Source organism: Hyperolius riggenbachi, chromosome 2, assembly GCF_040937935.1.
Source record: "Hyperolius riggenbachi isolate aHypRig1 chromosome 2, aHypRig1.pri, whole genome shotgun sequence".
Lineage (NCBI taxonomy): Eukaryota > Metazoa > Chordata > Amphibia > Anura > Hyperoliidae > Hyperolius > Hyperolius riggenbachi.
In genome coordinates, this window is record NC_090647.1 from 330391300 (window position 1) to 330410987 (window position 19688).

The following is a 19688-nucleotide window of genomic DNA, read 5'->3' on the forward strand; positions in this document are numbered from 1 at the left end:
GTAAGCAGACAACAAGAGGGGATTCCTCATAGCGAGTACCGCTTCAAAAAGGTGGCTGAAGTGATAAGTGATAAGGGGCTGATGAGTCACCAGGCGTGACGAACTGCGTAGGGAGGACGCACGCACGCTACGCTGCATACAGGAATTGAGCCGGGGACGCGCAGGAGGCGACCGGAGCTACGATCTGGGATCTGTAACTGTGTTTTATGACAAGTGGATTTTATGTACGTGTATTTTAATTGGGGCCATTGGCTTTGTATTAAAACTTTTTAACGCTATGAGAAGCTGTTCTATTTGCAGTTTGTCAGAATCTGCTACATGAGATTTGACATGCATGTAACAAGACGCTGATCTGGTGAGCAGGAGAAAACGGAGGGGAAGTGTGATATCCCCCTTTCCTATTGGTGACAGTCTTATCACTTCAGCCACCTTTTTGAGCACAGGGGTAAAGTGTTAAAGCGGTACTCGCTGTGAGGAATCCCCTCTTGTTGTCTGCTTACTTTTAAGGAGCCAGGATCTGTGTAAAGGAGACCCTGCTGGCGCTGGACTACCGGGGGCTTCTACCAGCCCCATGCAGCCATCCTGTGCCCTCGTAGTCACTCACTGCTGCTCTGGTCCCCCTCCGTCAGCTCGTTTAGTTTTTGCCGACCTCGAGGTCGGCGGGCCGCATTGCGTACATTTTTACGCATTCCTGCTAGTGCAGGAACATTAACGCATACATTTTTACGCATTAGCGGTTCAACGCGTAAAATTTTACGCGTTGAACCTCTAACGCGTAAAAGCCCCAGGTAAGTGAAACTCTTTTTTTTTTTTTTTTGTCTGACGACTCCTTTAACCTCCTGAGCGATAATCCCGAGCTGAGCTCGGGGTATATCGCGCAGGAGGATTTCTCAGGCCCTGGTGGGCCGATTTGCATAATTTTTTTTTTGTTACACGCAGCTAGCATTTTGCTAGCTGCGTGTAACTTCCGCTCGCCGCCGCTCGCCGCCGCTCGCCGTGACGCGCAGCCCCCTCCCCGACCCCTTGCGCAGCCTGGCCAATCAGGCCAGGCAGCGCTGAGGGGTGGATCGGGACTCCCTCTGACGTCACGACGTCCAAGACGTCGGTGACGTCATCCCGCCCCGTCGCCATGGCGACCGGGGAAGCCCAGCAGGAAATCCCGTTCTGAACGGGATTTCCTGCTTACTCTGATCGCCGAAGGCGATCGGAGTGGGTGGGGGGATGCCGCTGCGCTGCGGCTATCATGTAGCGAGCCCTGGGCTCGCTACATGATTTAAAAAACAAAAAATTAAAAAAATAGTGCTGCGCCACCTCCTGGGCGATATAATTGTATCGCCCAGAGGGTTAAAGGAAGCCTGAAGTGAGAGGAAGACAGAGGTTGCTAATGAAGATGGTAGCCTCCACATTCCTGTCACTTCAAGTTATCTTTAAATGTCTAAAATTACAAGTTATTCTTGTTCACTCCTCCAGAGCAATAATACTGTACAACCCAATACTTTCTCCTGATCCTGAAGTTCAAAAATAAACCATTGGTAGCCATTTATAAACAAAAGATCAGTGGACGAGTAGTTACAGGCAGCACCCAACCATCTAGCTGCGATGTGCTTTTGGTCGTTGTCCCTCTGTCTCCAGGAACAGCAAGCAGAAACTCCAGAGAAGAGACCCAGCACCGTCTCCAAGTGTATTATAAGCTCTTTTATTTATTTAAAGCATCAACAAGACAAAAAGGGCAAGTCTGTGCGACGTTTTGAGAGGAGACTCCTCTCTTTCTCAAGCTGACAAGCCCTCTGAATACATGAAACACAATCAGCCTTAAATAGTACTTGCTCCACTAGGGAGCCAATGAAAATGGTCTGGATGCCCTGTCATCAACCAATCAGGCTAAGTTCCTGCTTGTAGGCCCTCCCATCTAGTGGAGGACCTGATGGGGAACTAAATCTATTTATATACTCCAATCATTTTAAAATGGCCACTGGAGGGCCGACCAATAAGGGTAGAGCATGTTCTGAATAGGAAAAACGTCATTCAACCGCCACGCAGAAATCCACATTGAAAATCCGCATGTGGTTAAATTCAATGCGTATGCGTAAAAACGTACGCGTAAAAACCCGGAAGCGTAAATCGTCTAAGACACAGACGTTCCAATCTAATTGCCACGCGGAAATCCGCATTTGAGATCCGCATATGGTTAAAGTCAATGCGTATGCGTAAAAACGTACGCGTAAAAACCCAGAAGCAAAAATCGTCTAAGCCATAGACGTTCCAATCCAATCGCCTATACCGGTCACGCATTAAACGTATCTTTTCAGACTAAAAGACGTATCTTTTCAGACTACAGCAGCGGCCAGACACCGAAAATCGCAACCAAGACAATCACATCTCACCCTCCCAGACTGGTGTCCGCCTAAATAGCGGCAGCCAAAATTAAAAACAATGCTGCACAAGCCAGCCTGGGGCCCCAGGTCAGTCTGGGCTGGCGAGAATAAAAATTACCAATTCTGTCCCGACTGGCGTCTATCCCTGGCGGCCAGTCGGGAAAGAAACAGGAAAAAAAACAAAAAAGATATTTTGAAGACCAACCCGGACTGGCGGCCATGTTCCAGCGGCGGCCAGTCCAGGAGAGCCAACAAATCAACATAATAAAAAAATCAAATAAATGTAAAGAATAATAATAATAAATTTCTCTATAAACCCCTCTCCCTCCCGACCGGCGGCCCCCTACGTGGCGGGGGGACAGAGTCAATCACCTGGACCCTCAACTGGCTAACATTATGGCGACAGGCAGAAAAATGGCTAGCAACCGCTTGTTAAGATGTGCCCGAGCGGATAGTTGACTTATGCGCTGACATATTGCTAATAATATTCCTAAAAACCAATTTGAACGTGTAAATAGAATAGTGTCTGATGCTACATTGAGAGATACATGTCTGAAAGACATGGCCAATAGATTTGTTCAGAGAGATTATCCTCTAGATTTGTGTAATCCTTTTAGTCGATCCTCCTCAACCAAAAGACCACGCTCCAGACAGATCGATCGGATTCCTCTTGTTACTACCTTTTCAACTAATTCTAAACAGATTGAGAAAATTGTTAGAAAACATTGGCCTTTATTAGAACAAGGCTTTCCACAGGTTAGGGAATTTCAGGAATATCCACTTATGTCATATAGACGGGCTCCTACAGTTGGTGACACTTTGGTGAGGGCAGATATTGGCTCTCGGACTGCTAATTTAACTACTACAAGAAAAGGGACTTTTCCCTGCTTGTTGTGTCATATGTGTAATTCCATTGTTAAAGGAGATACTTTTACACCCCCTACTACAGGGAAACGTTTTTCCATCAATGGCTATTACACATGTGACTCTGCATATGTTGTGTATCTTCTTCGTTGCCCCTGCGGATTGATTTATGTGGGGATGACCATAAGTCAGCTATCCGCTCGGGCACATCTGAACAAGCGGTTGCTAGCCATTTTCCTGCCTGTCGCCATAATGTTAGCCAGTTGAGGGTCCAGGTGATTGACTCTGTCCCCCCGCCACATAGGGGAGGGGTGATAGGATCAAATTATTATTGAGACGGGAGCTGTTTTGGATTAGGAAGGTAGATGCCCTTGGTCCAGAGGGTCTTAACCGGGAGTGCGAGTTGGGTCCATGTGTTTATAGATAGATGTCTTGCTGATGATTTTTTGGTCTGAATGCCTGGAGTCTTCTCTTTGGGTTGGTTCTGTTTCCTTTTTTTCCCCGATCCTTCCCGACCGGCTGCCACATTTGGTGGCCGCCAGTCGGGAGGGAGAGGGGTTTATAGAGAAATTTATTATTATTCTTTAAATTTTTTTGATTTTTGATTATGTTGATTTGTTGTCTCTCCTGGACTGGCCGCCGCTGAAACGTGGCCGCCAGTCCTGGGTTGGTCTTCAAAATATCTTTTTGTTTTTTTGCCTGTTTCTTTCCCACCTGGTCGCCAGGGATGGACGCCGGTCGGGACAGAATTGGTCATTTTTATTCTCGCCAGCCCAGACTGGCCGCCGCCATTTAGGCGGACGCCAGTCTAGGAGGGTGAGATGTGATTATTGTCTTGGTTGCGATGTTCGGTGTCTGGCCGCTGCTGTGGGTGGCCGCCAGACACCTAGCGTTAGTTTTGTCCCTTTTTTTCATTTTTCAGATTTCTCCTACTATATATTGTTGATACTCATCCCTATTAAGGGTTAGGAGCATGTACACTTTTTAGTCTGAAAAGATAAGTTTAATGCGTGACCGGTATAGGCGATTGGATTGGAACATCTATGGCTTAGACGATTTTTGCTTCCGGGTTTTTACGCGTACGTTTTTACGCATACGCATTGACTTTAACCATATGCGGATCTCCAATGCGGATTTCTGCGTGGCAATTAGATGGGAACGTCTGTGTCTTAGACTTTTTACGCTTCAGGGTTTTTACGCGTACGTTTTTACGCATACGCATTGAATTTAACCACATGCGGATTTTCAATGCAGATTTCCGCGTGGCAGTTGAATGACGTTTTTCCTATTCAGAACATGTTCTACCCTTATTGGTCGGCCCTCCAGTGGCCATTTTAAAATGATTGGAGTATATAAATAGATTTGGTTCCCCATCAGGTCCTCCACTAGATGGGAGGGCCTACAAGCAGGAACTTAACCTGATTGGTTGATGACAGGGCATCCAGACCATTTTGATTGGCTCCCTAGTGGAGCAAGTACTATTTAAGGCTGATTGTGTTTCATGTATTCAGAGGGCTTGTCAGCTTGAGAAAGAGAGGAGTCTCCCCTCAAAACGTTGCACAGACTTGCCCTTTTTGTCTTGTTGATGCTTTAAATAAATAAAAGAGCTTATAATACACTTGAAAATGGTGCTGGGTCTCTTCTCTTGGAGTTTAAACAAAATATCATGCTCTTACTGTAGTACTACATTTCATTGCCCCTTTAACGTTTCCATTTTGCTTCCTTACAACTGGTCTTAACAACTTAAAGGGACCCTGAGCAGCTGTTAAAATCAAAATTTCCACTTACCTGGGGCTTCCTCCAGCCCACCGTAGGCTGCAAGGTCCCCTGGCGTGCTCCTGGCTCCTCTCCTGCTCCCGGCTCTGTTATTGTACGACTTTGGTCTGAAGTTGTCAGGGCTGCTTCCCGCTTGGCTAATAATCCGCCATCATGCCTGCCGGCTATGCGTCATCACGCCAGCCAGCATAAGAGTCCTGCACATGTGAGGTTCAATATTAGAGACCCGTGCATGTGCAGGACTCTCACGCCGGCAGGCATGATGACGGAGTATCAGCCAAGCGGGAAGCAGCCCTGACAACTTCAGACTGAAGTCATACAATAACCGAGCCGGGAGAGGAGCCAGGATGACGTCGGGGGACCTCGCGGCCTTTGGTGGGCAGGAGGAAGCCCCAGGTAAGTAGAAATTTAGATTTTAGCACCTGCTTAGGGTCCCTTTAATTACCGGTAACTCATTTGGCTTTCAATACTAATTTAGGCAGATTATACAGTGTGTGGATGTCTACAACTATCTCAGCCCCAGACCTTAAATCCCTTATATGTGTTCCTGATTGTTTGTCTGCTATATCCTCTTGCTTCCTAAAACTTAAAGAGGATCTGTAATCAAGGATTGAACTTCATCCCAATCAGCAGCCGATATCACCTTTCCCATGAGAAATCGTTACCTTTTCTCAAATGGGTCATTAGGGGGGGTCTGTATGGCTCAGGGCTGTGGAGTCGGTCCAAAAATCCACCGACTCCTCAGTTTAGGATTCCACCGACTCCGACTCCACGACTCCGACTCCTCTAATTTGCATATTACAATTTTGTTGATTAAAAGTATGCAACATGAAATTCGTCTCTTAACTGCCAACGCTTAGGAATTTTACAAGACAACTGAAGTGAGAAGGATATGTAGACTACTATATTTATTCCCTTTAGACTAAAACTAGTCCTTGGTAAGAGTACTTGTAAAAGGTACAGACCGGAACAAAGAACATCTATCAGGCCCTAGGCAATGTAAGTGTGGGTACATGTAAGAATGATGTGCAGGTACTCTGCAGGGGAATGAGGAGATTGTAAACAGACAACACCTCTGTGTTCAATGTGGACAGCATTCTCAGTGGATTCCTGCAGCTCTGTGGGGAGTGCATATGTAGAGTATAGTACTACTGTGTAACAAAGTAAACCTGAGACAGATGAAATTAAAGTTTTATACATACCTGGGGCTTCCTCCAGCCGCCTTCAGGATAATCAGTCCCTGTATGTCCTCCTCCACCACCTGGATCTTCTGCTATGAGTCCAGGTACTTGAGCCAGTCGGGCGTAGTGCGCATGCACACACTCCGCCGCCAGGAGCATACTACACCTGTGCAGCACTATTGCGCAGGTGCAGAATGTTCCTGGCTGTGGGAGCGGCATGCGGCCGGACAGCGCTGACTGGCTGAATTACCAGGACTCATAGCAGAAGATCCGGGTGGTGGAGGACAGCGAGGGACTGATTAGCCTGAAGGGGGCTGGAGGAAGCCCCAGGTATGTATAAAACTTTACTTTTCATCCGTTTCAGTTACCCTTTAATTTGTAGTCACCAAACCAAATTTTAATAACATACCACATTATTTGATTTCATCAGCAAAGGGAGTGCATACATTTGCATAAATCAGCATCAATGCAGAATTATTTCCATCTCGTTGACCATCTCTATTAGTGACACAGCTACACATCAGGCTTTATTCTTACAGCATAGATGTTATTTAGTATATATAAGAGATTCCTGTGTACACATCATATATACAGTCACAATCAGATATGTATATCTGACCTTAAAAATACGGGGACTGCTTTATTGAAGCAGCACAAGTAACAAATTTTGACTGGTTTATTTCATTTTTGTGGACTAAGCACAGCTATTACTGTATATATACTGTATATATACATTATTTTTAATGACTATTATCTGAGAAATAGAACATTTTATCATATTTTCTATTTTAATTACAGTTACAAATTCATTAGGAGTCGGAGTCGGTGCATTTTTTCCCGACTCCGACTCCAGGCACCCAAAATTGCCCGACTCCACGACTTCGACTCCACGACTCCGACTCCACAGCCCTGGTATGGCTGATATTGTGGTGAAACCACTCCCACAGTGTGATGTCAGGACCTAGGTACTGACATCACTCTGTGGGAGCCCTGTTGCATTGTGGGAAATAAAAGCGGTTTCCAACTGCCAAAAAAGCAGCATCTCCTTCCACAGACAGCACCTGCCAACAGTAAAGATGTTTCCATGTGGTAGATTTCAGAATATAAATCAGGGAGAGGAAAGTTTTTACAATGGGCAAACACTGACTAAATCGTTTATAAATAATTATTGTAAAAATTAAGCACTTTTTTTCATTACGGTTTTTTTCACTGCAGTAAAATGGAAGTAATCATTTTTCCACCATCTCTATCCATTTCTCTGTCACTTCAGTTCCTTCAATGAACTGTAGCTCCCCAGTGTCGGCAGCACTCATGCAGCCCCAACCATGACACTTCCAACACCATGCTTGAATGTAGGCATCTGAACCAAATAAGTTTATCTTGGTCTCATCACACCACAGGACATGATTCCAGTAATCCGGGTCCTTAGTCTACCTGTTTTCAGCGAATTCTTTGAGGGCTTTCCTGTGCATCTTAAGAAGAGGCATCCTTGGGGGATGACAGCCATTCAGACCAATTTGGAGTATGGTGTGTGGCGGTGTATGGTCTGAGCACTGGCAGGCTGATGCCACCCCAACCCCTTCAACCTTTGCAGCAATGTGGCCAGCACTCATAAATCTATTTTCTAAAGTCAATCTCTGGATATGATGTTGAGCACATGCGCTCAACCTCTTTGGGACGACCATGGCGAGGCCTGTTCTGAGTAGACCCTGCCCTGTTAAACCACTGTACGGTCTTGGCCACCGTGATGCAGGTCAGTTTCAGGGTGTTGGCAATCTATGAACGGCAGAAAGACCTCTTCCTTGAGGTGTCATGTTAATATTCCAGTGACCAGTATGAGACAGTGTAAGAACAAGAAGCCAAATTTAACACACCTGCTGCCCATTTACAACTGAGACCCTGTAACACTAACAACAGGACCCCAGGGAGGTAAAATGTTTACATTTTTCACTTAGAGGTGAACTTACTTTTGTTGCCGGACATTAATGGCTATGTGCTGAGTTATTTTGATGAGACAACAAGTTTATACTGTTACACAAACTGCACACTGACTAATTTACAGTGTATCAGTGTCATATCTTTAGTGTTGTCATATGAAAAGATATAATAAAATATTTTCAAAAATGTAAGAAACTGTATATTTTGTGTATACCATTGTTTGTATTATTATGTTCACCATGATTGTTTCTTATTCTGTACAGCGCCACAGAATGTTGGTGCTTTATAAATTAATAATAATAACAACTGAAGCCTAAACAAGAACCATTGTGGCAAGCTTACACATAAATATTGTACAGGAAAGACCATTTAAAATTCAGCTTCTATACTGCTGTAGGCAAAGTAAAGTTTAGATTGCTGTGTTTTTATTATTGCTATTCTTTTTTTACAAATAGTGCCAACATCTTCCATAACAATGTACAAAACAGACAATAGTGGGTAGCACATATAAATAAATAGCTCAACAATCTGCACAATCAGGATATCCAGCATCACAAGTACAGATACATATATAGTTCATGTGTGGTTTAAAACAGCAGTATACATGTTAATTGGATGGATAAAGTACAAGAAATAATAAGGGGAGGACCCTGCCCTTGCAAGCTAACAACCTACAGGATAGTGGGGTGTAGATACTAGGTGAGGAGAGGAAAGGGCTAATGAATGAAGCAGTGAGGTTCAACATCTAGCTATGCCAAATCGATGACCATCATGATGATAAAATAGATCGCACTCTCCATATAAATGTCCAAGATTCAAACTGAAAAAGTTGGAAAAGACCATCTAAACCAAACTCAGTTTCCTAGCACACAACTCAAAAGTATTCTAATAGGTTAACTGACTTTCCGCAAAATCTCCTCCTCGGCATTGGACCAGCTTTGACATTCAGAACTGCTTGCAATCTCTTCGGAATGGATAAATAGCAGTCTTATATAGTAGTGGGTAGGATGGAGGCGCCCCTTGTATGTTCTATTTTGCTATTTTTAAATGCAAATAAAAAAATTATATAATAAAAAGAGAGGTATTTGCTTACCTCTCCAGAAGATATAGACACCAGTTCAAATGGAAAAAAAGTTTTTATTCAAAAAGCAATCCGACGGATTAGCATTAAAAAGCTAAAAGGATTGAAGGGTGAAAATCCAAAGACACCCCTGCACCATGGTAGCACCACGTTTAGTATATATTTCCCTGATTTTTGTCATCTAAACCTAGGCATGTCTTATGGTCTGAAAATGGTATGTTGTAAAAATGTAAAGTTTAAAAAAAGAGAACTCAAACAAACAATGTATGGTCACATTTATAGTGTGCAATATTTGCAACAGAACCATTTGAGGATTACGGTTGCATAAAACAATAATTCTCCAATTACAAAACTAATATTCTCACCTGAACACTTTCCATCTGTTGGGGTAAAATACGCAGAAAATCGTCAGGCAAATTTCCTAGGAGAGGGGGATTCCAATTCCTGCACACTTTGGGTACCTGAGAGCCACTGTTAGGCAATACATCAGTCCTGTTGATGGAAAAATATACATACCAAAGTTAGTAAATATATAAGTAGCAGTAGGGTATTGTACCGTGTTAGCCATCAGTAAAAGCAAGAAGTTTTAAATCAGGATGATAGCATTTATTGGCTAACTAAAAATGAATAAAATAAGCAAGCTTTCAGCCTTGCAGCCTTCGTCTGGCTTATATCCTGTTAGTTTGCAAACTGGTGGTACAGACAGCTTATATACATGCAACATCAAAAGGGAAAACAGATATTTTTTTCAAGCATAAATACATGTCATTAAGATGCCTTAATTCACACAGACCATCGACCTGGGGTTAGAGGTTGTAAGCCAAGATAAGAATCCTTGTTTACTCCCTGCTCACATACCTGGGAGTTGGACTGACACAGAGGTATCGTAAATTCTTAGTTCACAAGTTCAGCTATAATGGCTGAGAAAAGTTCAAATGTCATCAGTCTCATACCAATATAGAAAGTTGTTGTCCTTATTCAAACCCTTCTGCACAGCTTTGAACCAATTTATAAATTTTGTTTCTGCTATTAATCGATCATTTGACGTTTTGAAGCCACCCTTCAGGGCAGTGACACGAAGATCACCCATGCTGTGTCCGTTGGACCGAAAGTGTGTAGCAACTGGGAGCCCAGATTTGGTATCTTTAATAGTGTGCCTGTGTCCATTCATACGTTTGCGCAGAGTTTGTCCAGTTTCTCCAACGTACATAACATTGGGGCATTTAGCACACATGATCAGATACACCAGATTGGTGGAACCACAGGAAAATGTACCTTGTACTCTGTACTCCTGTTGTGAACCTGGTATCGTTACCCTGTCAGTGGAGTAAATGTGTCCGCAGGTCCCACATATTTTTTGTCGGCAGGGTGATGTTCCGTTTTGTTGAGGCCTATTCAAAGAACTCCTGACAATCATCTGTTTTAGATTGTGTGGTTGCCGATATGACAAGAGTGGAGGTTTAGGGAATATCGTTCTCAGTCTGTGATCCTTGTGTAAAATGGGATGTAGTTCCTTAGCAATCCTCCTTAAGATTTCCAGGTGTGGGTTGTAGGTGACAACCAAAGGGACACGTTCCTCTTTCTGGTTTTGCTTATATTTCAGGAGTTCAGTCAGACAACACCCTTATCCCTAAAGAGCCTAGAACAGCCTGCTTTTACATGCTTCCCAAGATCCACAAAGAGGGAAACCCAGGCAGGCCCATAATCTCAGGGAGCGGAACTTTTACAGAGAACATCTCAGGGTGGCTGGAAAACATCTTGAAACCTCTTGTCTGTAAAAGACCCAGCTACATACAGGATACCACCCACCTCCTGAACAAACTGACAGCCATCGGCCCAGTACCTGAGGGAACCATACTGGCCACGATGGATGTGGATTCCCTGTACACGAACATTCCCCATGATGATGGTATTGCGGCCTGCCGTAAATATCTTCAGGGTCAGGGCATACCTGTAAAGCCTATTGCTGGACTGATCAAATTCATTCTCACTCATAATTATTTCACTTTTGGACAAGACCTCTATTTACAGCAGATGGGCGTGGCAATGGGTTCGCGATTCGCACCACAGTATGCAAATCTCTTCATGGCCAAAATCGAAGAGGAATACCTCAATGCATGTGGCATAAAACCCATGGCCTACTTCCGCTTCATTGATGATATTTTAATCATCTGGTCCGCAAGTGAGGATGATCTTCTCCAGTTCCACAGGAACTTCAATGCCTTCCATCCTACAATCAAATTGAAACTTACCTACTCTCACACAGAGATTAACTTTCTGGACACCACCATATACATCAGGGGTAACAACATACAAACCTCTGTATCGCAAACCTACACACCGTCCCACATACCTAAGATATGACAGTTTTCATCCTAAGCACATTAAGAACTCTATAATTTACAGCCAAGCAATAAGGTACAACCGGATTTGTTCTGACAGGATAGACAGAGACAAGCACCTGGATCGCCTTAAGAACACTTTCATTAAACAAGGTTACAGTCCTCCTATGGCTGAGGCCCAAATCAGGAAAGCCAGCAACATCCCCAGGACTGAACTCCTGAAATATAAGCAAAACCAGAAAGAGGAACGTGTCCCTTTGGTTGTCACCTACAACCCACACCTGGAAATCTTAAGGAGGATTGCTAAGGAACTACATCCCATTTTACACAAGGATCACAGACTGAGAACGATATTCCCTAAACCTCCACTCTTGTCATATCGGCAACCACACAATCTAAAACAGATGATTGTCAGGAGTTCTTTGAATAGGCCTCAACAAAACGGAACATCACCCTGCCGACAAAAAATATGTGGGACCTGCGGACACATTTACTCCACTGACAGGGTAACGATACCAGGTTCACAACAGGAGTACAGAGTACAAGGTACATTTTCCTGTGGTTCCACCAATCTGGTGTATCTGATCATGTGTGCTAAATGCCCCAATGTTATGTACGTGGGAGAAACTGGACAAACTCTGCGCAAACGTATGAATGGACACAGGCACACTATTAAAGATACCAAATCTGGGCTCCCAGTTGCTACACACTTTCGGTCCAACGGACACAGCATGGGTGATCTTCGTGTCACTGCCCTGAAGGGTGGCTTCAAAACGTCAAATGATCGATTAATAGCAGAAACAAAATTTATAAATTGGTTCAAAGCTGTGCAGAAGGGTTTGAATAAGGACAACAACTTTCTATATTGGTATGAGACTGATGACATTTGAACTTTTCTCAGCCATTATAGCTGAACTTGTGAACTAAGAATTTACGATACCTCTGTGTCAGTCCAACTCCCAGGTATGTGAGCAGGGAGTAAACAAGGATTCTTATCTTGGCTTACAACCTCTAACCCCAGGTCGATGGTCTGTGTGAATTAAGGCATCTTAATGACATGTATTTATGCTTGAAAAAAATATCTGTTTTCCCTTTTGATGTTGCATGTATATAAGCTGTCTGTACCACCAGTTTGCAAACTAACAGGATATAAGCCAGACGAAGGCTGCAAGGCTGAAAGCTTGCTTATTTTATTCATTTTTAGTTAGCCAATAAATGCTATCATCCTGATTTAAAACTTCTTGCTTTTAAATATATAAAACACAGCTGGGCTTACTTAGCTAGCATTAGTTAGATAATGGGCAGCACGGTGGCGTAGTGGTTAGCTCTCTCGCCTTGCAGCGCTGGGTCCCTGGTTCGAATCCCAGCCAGGACACTATCTGCAAAGAGTTTGTATGTTCTCTCCATGTCTGCATGGGTTTCCTCCAGGCACTCCGGTTTCCTCCCACATTCCAAAAACATACAGATAAGTTAATTGGCTCCCCCTAAAAATTGGCCTAAGACTACAGTACTTACACTACATAATATAGGCATATGGCAATGGTAGGGATTAGATTGTAAGCCCCTCTGAGGGACAGTTAGTGACAAGACAATATATATATATACACTGTACAGCGCTGCGTAATATGTCGGCGCTATATAAAATACTAAATAATAATAGCTTAGTGCATTGTACAAACTTAATCACTCAATAGGTTAAAACAGTTGGGTCAGTGGACATTTGAATGAACTTTGTACATGTCTTGTCTTAAATAAAGCTAAGCATGTATGCACATGTGAAGTAACTGGGTTTTTCAACATACCAGGAAGATGAGACTGCTCTTCTGGCAGCAGGAAGCTATAGGACCAGCTCTCAAGTTGCATGATCATGTTTCTTGTACCCTGTTGCCTTGTATAACCTTGTTATACACTGTATAACCTTGTGCTATAGGCCTAACATTTTATGTTTATCCCTATTTATTGTCCAGTGCTGCGTAATAGGCTGGTGCTATACAAAACAATAAATAATAATAATAATAATAATAATATTAGCCAGGCACTCTCAATACGTTAATTGCAAAAAGAACAGGGGTGCCATGCACAAAACTTTGTACATTGCTAATTAATTCAAATGTATCATTACACCCATTAAAATATAGGAGCCTGAACTAGAGCTTTCAATTTCACCATCTTGTAGGGCTCGTTCACACTAGGGGCTTTTCAGCCTTTTTACAAGCGCAGGCAATTTTTAAAAATCGTCCAGGCTTGTGCAATGAATCTCCATGAGAAGATTCATATCAGCGCAGTTTGTGCGCTGTGCATTCAGCAAAGCGGTGCCTGTACCATTTTTGGGGCGTTTCTGCTATTATGGAAGGTAAGAACTTTGCACCTGACCTGTGATAGTGGTCCATTGACTGGGTGGTATTGGGATTAGGTTTTTCTACTCTTCCCAAGATATCAGTCCAGGCAGAACAGGAGAATTCAAGTCCCACTCCTATATCACACCCTACAATGCAGCAGTGTAGCAACATATGTTTTGAGTGTCATGTTAGGACTCCCGATCTAAGCTCTAATTCTAGGTTTTCTCTTAAAGCGGATCCAAGATGAAAAACTAACTATAACAAGTAACTTGTCTATATATCTTATCTAAAGTTGCAAACAGCTTCAAATGTTTATAATTATTTATTCCTGTGATACAATGAGGGCAGCCATGTTCTGTTTGTCACATTGTCACAGGCTGAGGGCTGGAGATGCTATCAGCTTGCCTGTGTGTAAATTCAGTCCCCTCTCCTCCTTCCTCCTCTCCTCTGCCTCTGAAATCAATAGCTAGTAACCTCCTCCTCCTGCCCAGACTGAGCTCCCATAAGCCCTTGCTACAGTGCCAAGGCACAAAGGGAGCTGTGGACGAGGCTTGTTTAGTTTATAGGGAATTGGAATATTAAAAGAAAACAAAAAAAGTATTTGGCTGGAGGAATGCCCTATAAACTATATGCAAGGAACACAATTGTGCAATGAGTAGAAGTTTATCTGGGATCCTCTTTAAGCCCAAAGAAACATTTAGCTGTAGCTGCAGGTAGCTACAGACAGCTGAACCACTGAATATAGTGGGAAGAAAAAAGTGCTATACATAGTGTATTACTGTTATCACAACTTTTAAACAGCGTGCCACCAGGTGATATAGTGAGCCACATGTGTCGTCAGCAAGTGCATCCTGCAATGGCACGCCCCCTTTGGTCTGAAGTTCACCAAATATCTGCCACCTCAAATAACACAGCTTCATACCCCCCAACCGTCCCGGATTGGTCGGGATTCTCCCGATTTGGGGGGGCTCTCCCGCTATCCCGGGAAGCCCCCCTTAAGTCCCGGTCGGCTGGGGAGAGGAGACAGAAAAGAAATGATTGAGGCGCCAGCCGCGCTAATAAGGGATGCGGGAGCCTGCTTTATTCCTCCCTCCCTTCCTCTGAATGCCCCCACCTGCTGTGAATGTGTGTCCCCCCCTGTAGGCAGTGTGTGCGGAACAGAGCGGTAGGTCCTCTTACCGCAATCAATGCGCACTGGCAACTAGTCTCTACTTCCTGTGACATCATGGTAAACAGGAAGCAGGAGACTCTAGTTGCCGGTGCGCATGGATTGCGGTAAGAGGACCTATCGCTCTGCTCCGCACACACTGCCTACAGGGGGGGGGCACGCATTCACAACAGGTGGGGGCATTCAGAGGAAGGGAGGGAGGAATAAAGCAGGCTCCCGCATCTCTTATTGGCGCGGCTGGCGCCTCGTTCATTTCTTTTCTGTCTTCTCTACCCAGGGCAATCTTCTCCCCACACAGGGGCACCTTCCTCCCCATCCACGGGCATTCTCCCCCCTCCCCACTAGCACCCTCCTCCCCACCCACCAGCACCCTCCTTCCCACCCACCAGAACCCTCCTCCCCACCCACTGGCACCCTCCTTCATGCCCACAGGTACCCTCTTCTCTGCTGACTAAAACCCTCCTCCTACCCACTGACACCTTTCTCCCCCACCCAGTGGCACCTTCCTTTCCACCCACAGGTACCCTCCTCCCCACCCAGTGTCACCCTCCTCCCACCCACTGACACCCTCCTCCTACCCACTGGCACACTCCTCCCCACCCAGTGTCACCCTCCTTTCCACCCACAGGTACCCTCCTCCCCACCCAGTGTCACCCTTCTCCTACCCACTGACACCCTCCTCCTACCCACTGGCACCCTCCTCCCCACCCAGTGTCACTCTCCTTTCCACCCACAGGTACCCTCCTCCCCACCCACTGGCACCCTCCTCCCCACCCACTGGCACCCTCCTCCTACCCACTGGCACCCTCCTCCCCACCCAGCGTCACCCTCCTCCCTGCTCACTGGCACCCTCCTCTCTGCCCACTGACACTTTCCACTAACACCCTCCTCCTACCCACTGGCACCTTCCTCCCCACCCACTGGCACCCCACCTTTCCACCCAGTGTCACCCTCTCCCACCCACTGGCACCCTCCTCCGCAAACTCATTCCTCCCATTGTCACCCTCCTGCAAAAGCAGGGGTGTGGCTTAAGGCCGTATAGGGGGCGTGGCTTAAGTGTCCCTCTTTCACATCTTCAAATGTTGGGAGGTATGCAGCTTTCCTTTGCAGTAGTTTAAAATCCATCCAATTTATTCCAACTATGAAGCACCTCAGGTCCTGAGCAGAACCTTCTGACTGAGACTGCATTACTACATCTTGAAGGGAAGGTGAGCAGCTGCTGCTTATATGGTGTTTACAGATGTTGCAAATGCCATACATACTGGCTGATTGCAACATGTCATATACGGATCCTCTTAATTGCACTTTCAAACACTAGGTTACACAGCTACAGTGTTGTGCTTTAGGGTTCCAAGAACCCTATAAGCAGTTGCCTCATACCTACTGTTAACAATATGGCATACAGAGCTGCATTTAGAAAGTGTATGAGCATTTACTAAAAATGCATGGGCATTACTATCAACTACCGTATGTTGTAAATGCTATACAACAAAGGCAACTCAACTTTTTTTTTTTACTTTTTCTTCATCCGTTTAGACTATACTGTAGTACTATTACAAATAATAGTACAAATATTGTGTTCACAAATGTGATTTGTTTTATTTGTTTAAAAAAACTCTGTAACAAAATGTTCAGCCTTATTTCTTCAAGCCTATAAGTTCCTATACCTGTTCTAATGTGGTCTGGATTACTGCAGCCTTTTCTAGTTGCACTGTCTCTGTAATAGATCTAATCTTTTCTTGTCAAGGCTTGTCGAGACGAAGAGGAATGCACTCTCTCTGCTGTGATAGGGAGAAGTTATGCACACTCCCTGCAGGCTCTCCTGTGTGCATGACTCACAGGCATGTCTCTGCACACAGCCAGCATCTCTGAAAGGCTGTGGAGCTGAGACATTTTAATCAGCTGTAAGTGCAGAGAGATCAGTGCAGAGCTCAGACAAGCAGCTAAGGAAACACGTGGGAGTAACATTCGAGCAATCAAGTCAAATTTGAGAGGAGCTTCTGCAAAGGCACCTGCTCTGATGATGTATTTCCTGTTTGGCGGCCATCTTCATGGTTTACAAAAACAATGAATAAAACAGTGATTTTATCACCAGGAAAGCAGCGGGAGTGGCGAAAATGTCACAGAGGGTGCTAGGAGAAGACAACAAACTGGCTGGTACTTTTATTTATGGAAGATTTTCACAGTACAGATTCTCTTTAAGACTATCTAACACTTAATATTTGCCGTATTGTGGGATCGGTCACTAAAATACACATCACACCTGAGCCCATGCACTGCCTATTAGGGAATGTCCATGCCCTTGCCCCTACCAGAGCCCAGAGGAGCTTGATAGGTTTACTTTTATTCTACTATAGAAAAGAAATAGTCCTAAACTGGAAGCAGCCCTTGCCGCCCTCAATCCAGAGCTGGAAAAAGCTAATAAATAGTTCCGTACATCTATATAAGGCTGCCTACATTGCCAGAGGTTGTGCCCCTAAGTTTAATCACTTGAGGACCTAGGGCTTTCTACCCCTTAAGGACCGGCCACTTTTTTTCCATTCAGACCACTGCAGCTTTCACGGTTTATTGCTCGCTCATACAACCTACCACCTAAATGAATTTTGGCTCCTTTTCTTGTCACTAATAAAGCTTTCTTTTGGTGCTATTTGATTGCTCCTGCGATTTTTACTTTTTATTATATTCATCAAAAAAGACATGAATTTTGGCAAAAAAATGATTTTTTTAACTTTCTGTGCTGACATTTTTCAAATAAAGTAAAATTTCTGTATACATGCAGCGCGAAAAATGTGGACAAACATGTTTTTGATTAAAAAAAAACCCATTCAGTGTATATTTATTGGTTTAGGTAAAAGTTATAGCGTTTACAAACTATGGTGCAAAAAGTGAATTTTCCCATTTTCAAGCATCTCTGACTTTTCTGACCCCCTGTCATGTTTCATGAGGGGCTAGAATTCCAGGATAGTATAAATACCCCCCAAATGACCCCATTTTGGAAAGAAGACATCCCAAAGTATTCACTGAGAGGCATAGTGAGTTCATAGAAGATATTATTTTTTGTCACAAGTAAGCGGAAAATGACACTTTGTGAGAAAAAAAAAAAAAAAAAAAAGTTTCCATTTCTTCTAACTTGCGACAAAAAAAAATGAAATCTGCCACGGACTCACCATGCCCCTCTCTGAATACCTTGAAGGGTCTACTTTCCAAAATGGGGTCATTTGTGGGGTGTATTTACTGTCCTGACATTTTGGTGGGTGCTAAATTGTAAGCACCCCTGTAAAGCCTAAAGGTGCTCATTGGACTTTGGACCCCTTAGCGCAGTTAGGCTGCAAAAAAGTGCCACACATGTGGTATTGCCGTACTCAGGAGAAGTAGTATAATGTGTTTTGGGGTGTATTTTTACACATACCCATGCTGGGTGGGAGAAATATCTCTGTAAATGACAATTTGTTAATTTTTATAACACACAATTGTCCATTTACAGAGATCTTTCTCCCACTCAGCATGGGTATGTGTAAAAATACACCACAAAACACATTATACTACTTCTCCTGAGTACGGCGATACCACATGTGTGGCACTTTTTTGCACCCTAACTGCGCTAAAGGGCCCAAAGTCCAATGAGTACCTTTAGGATTTCACAGGTCATTTTGAGAAATTTCGTTTCAAGACTACTCCTCACGGTTTAGGGCCCCTAAAATGCCAGGGCAGTATAGGAACCCCACAAATGACCCCATTTTAGAAAGAAGACACCCCAAGGTATTCCGTTAGGAGTATGGTGAGTTCATAGAAGATTTTATTTTTTGTCAAAAGTTAGCGGAAAAAGACACTTTGTGAAAAAACACAATTAAAATCAATTTCCGCTAACTTGTGACAAAAAATAAAATCTTCTATGAACTCGCCATACTACTAACGGAATACCTTGGGGTGTCTTCTTTCTAAAATGGGGTCATTTGTGGGGTTCCTATACTGCCCTGGCATTTTAGGGGCCCTAAACCGTGAGGAGTAGTCTTGAAACGAAATTTCTCAAAATGACCTGTGAAATCCTAAAGGTACTCATTGGACTTTGGGCCCCTTAGCGTACTTAGGGTGTAAAAAAGTGCCACACATGTGGTATCGCCATACTCGGGAGAAGTAGTACAATGTGTTTTGGGGTGTATTTTTACACATACCCATGCTGGGTGGGAGAAATACCTCTGTAAATGGACAATTGTGTGTAAAAAAATCAAAAGATTGTCATTTACAGAGGTATTTCTCCCACCCAGCATGGGTATGTGTAAAAATACACCCCAAAACACATTATACTACTTCTCCCGAGTACGGCGATACCACATGTGTGGCACTTTTTTGCACCCTAACTGCACTAAGGGGCCCAAAGTCCAATGAGTAACTTTAGGATTTCACAGGTCATTTTTGTTTCAAGACTACTCCTCGCGGTTTAGGGCCCCTAAAATGCCAGGGCAGTATAGGAACCCCACTAATGACCCCATTTTAGAAAGAAGACACCCCAAGGTATTCCGTTAGGAGTATGGTGAGTTCATAGAAGTTTTTATTTTTTCGTCACAAGTTAGCGGACATTGATTTTAATAGTTTTTTTTCACAAAGTGTCATTTTCCGCTAACTT

The 19688-nt window shown here is 43.9% G+C and overlaps 1 protein-coding gene across 6 annotated transcripts in view; it reads right to left on the reverse strand.

The window, feature by feature from the left end:
- The window catches only part of CUEDC1 (CUE domain containing 1), a 228980-nt gene that overhangs the window by 81063 nt on the left and 128229 nt on the right, over positions 1 to 19688 (reverse strand). For all 6 annotated transcript variants that reach the window (XM_068269335.1, XM_068269338.1, XM_068269339.1 and 3 more), the window contains exon 5: positions 9581 to 9707. In XM_068269335.1, coding sequence (XP_068125436.1) covers positions 9581 to 9707 — 127 coding nt within the window. The remainder of the gene's footprint in view (positions 1 to 9580; positions 9708 to 19688) is intronic.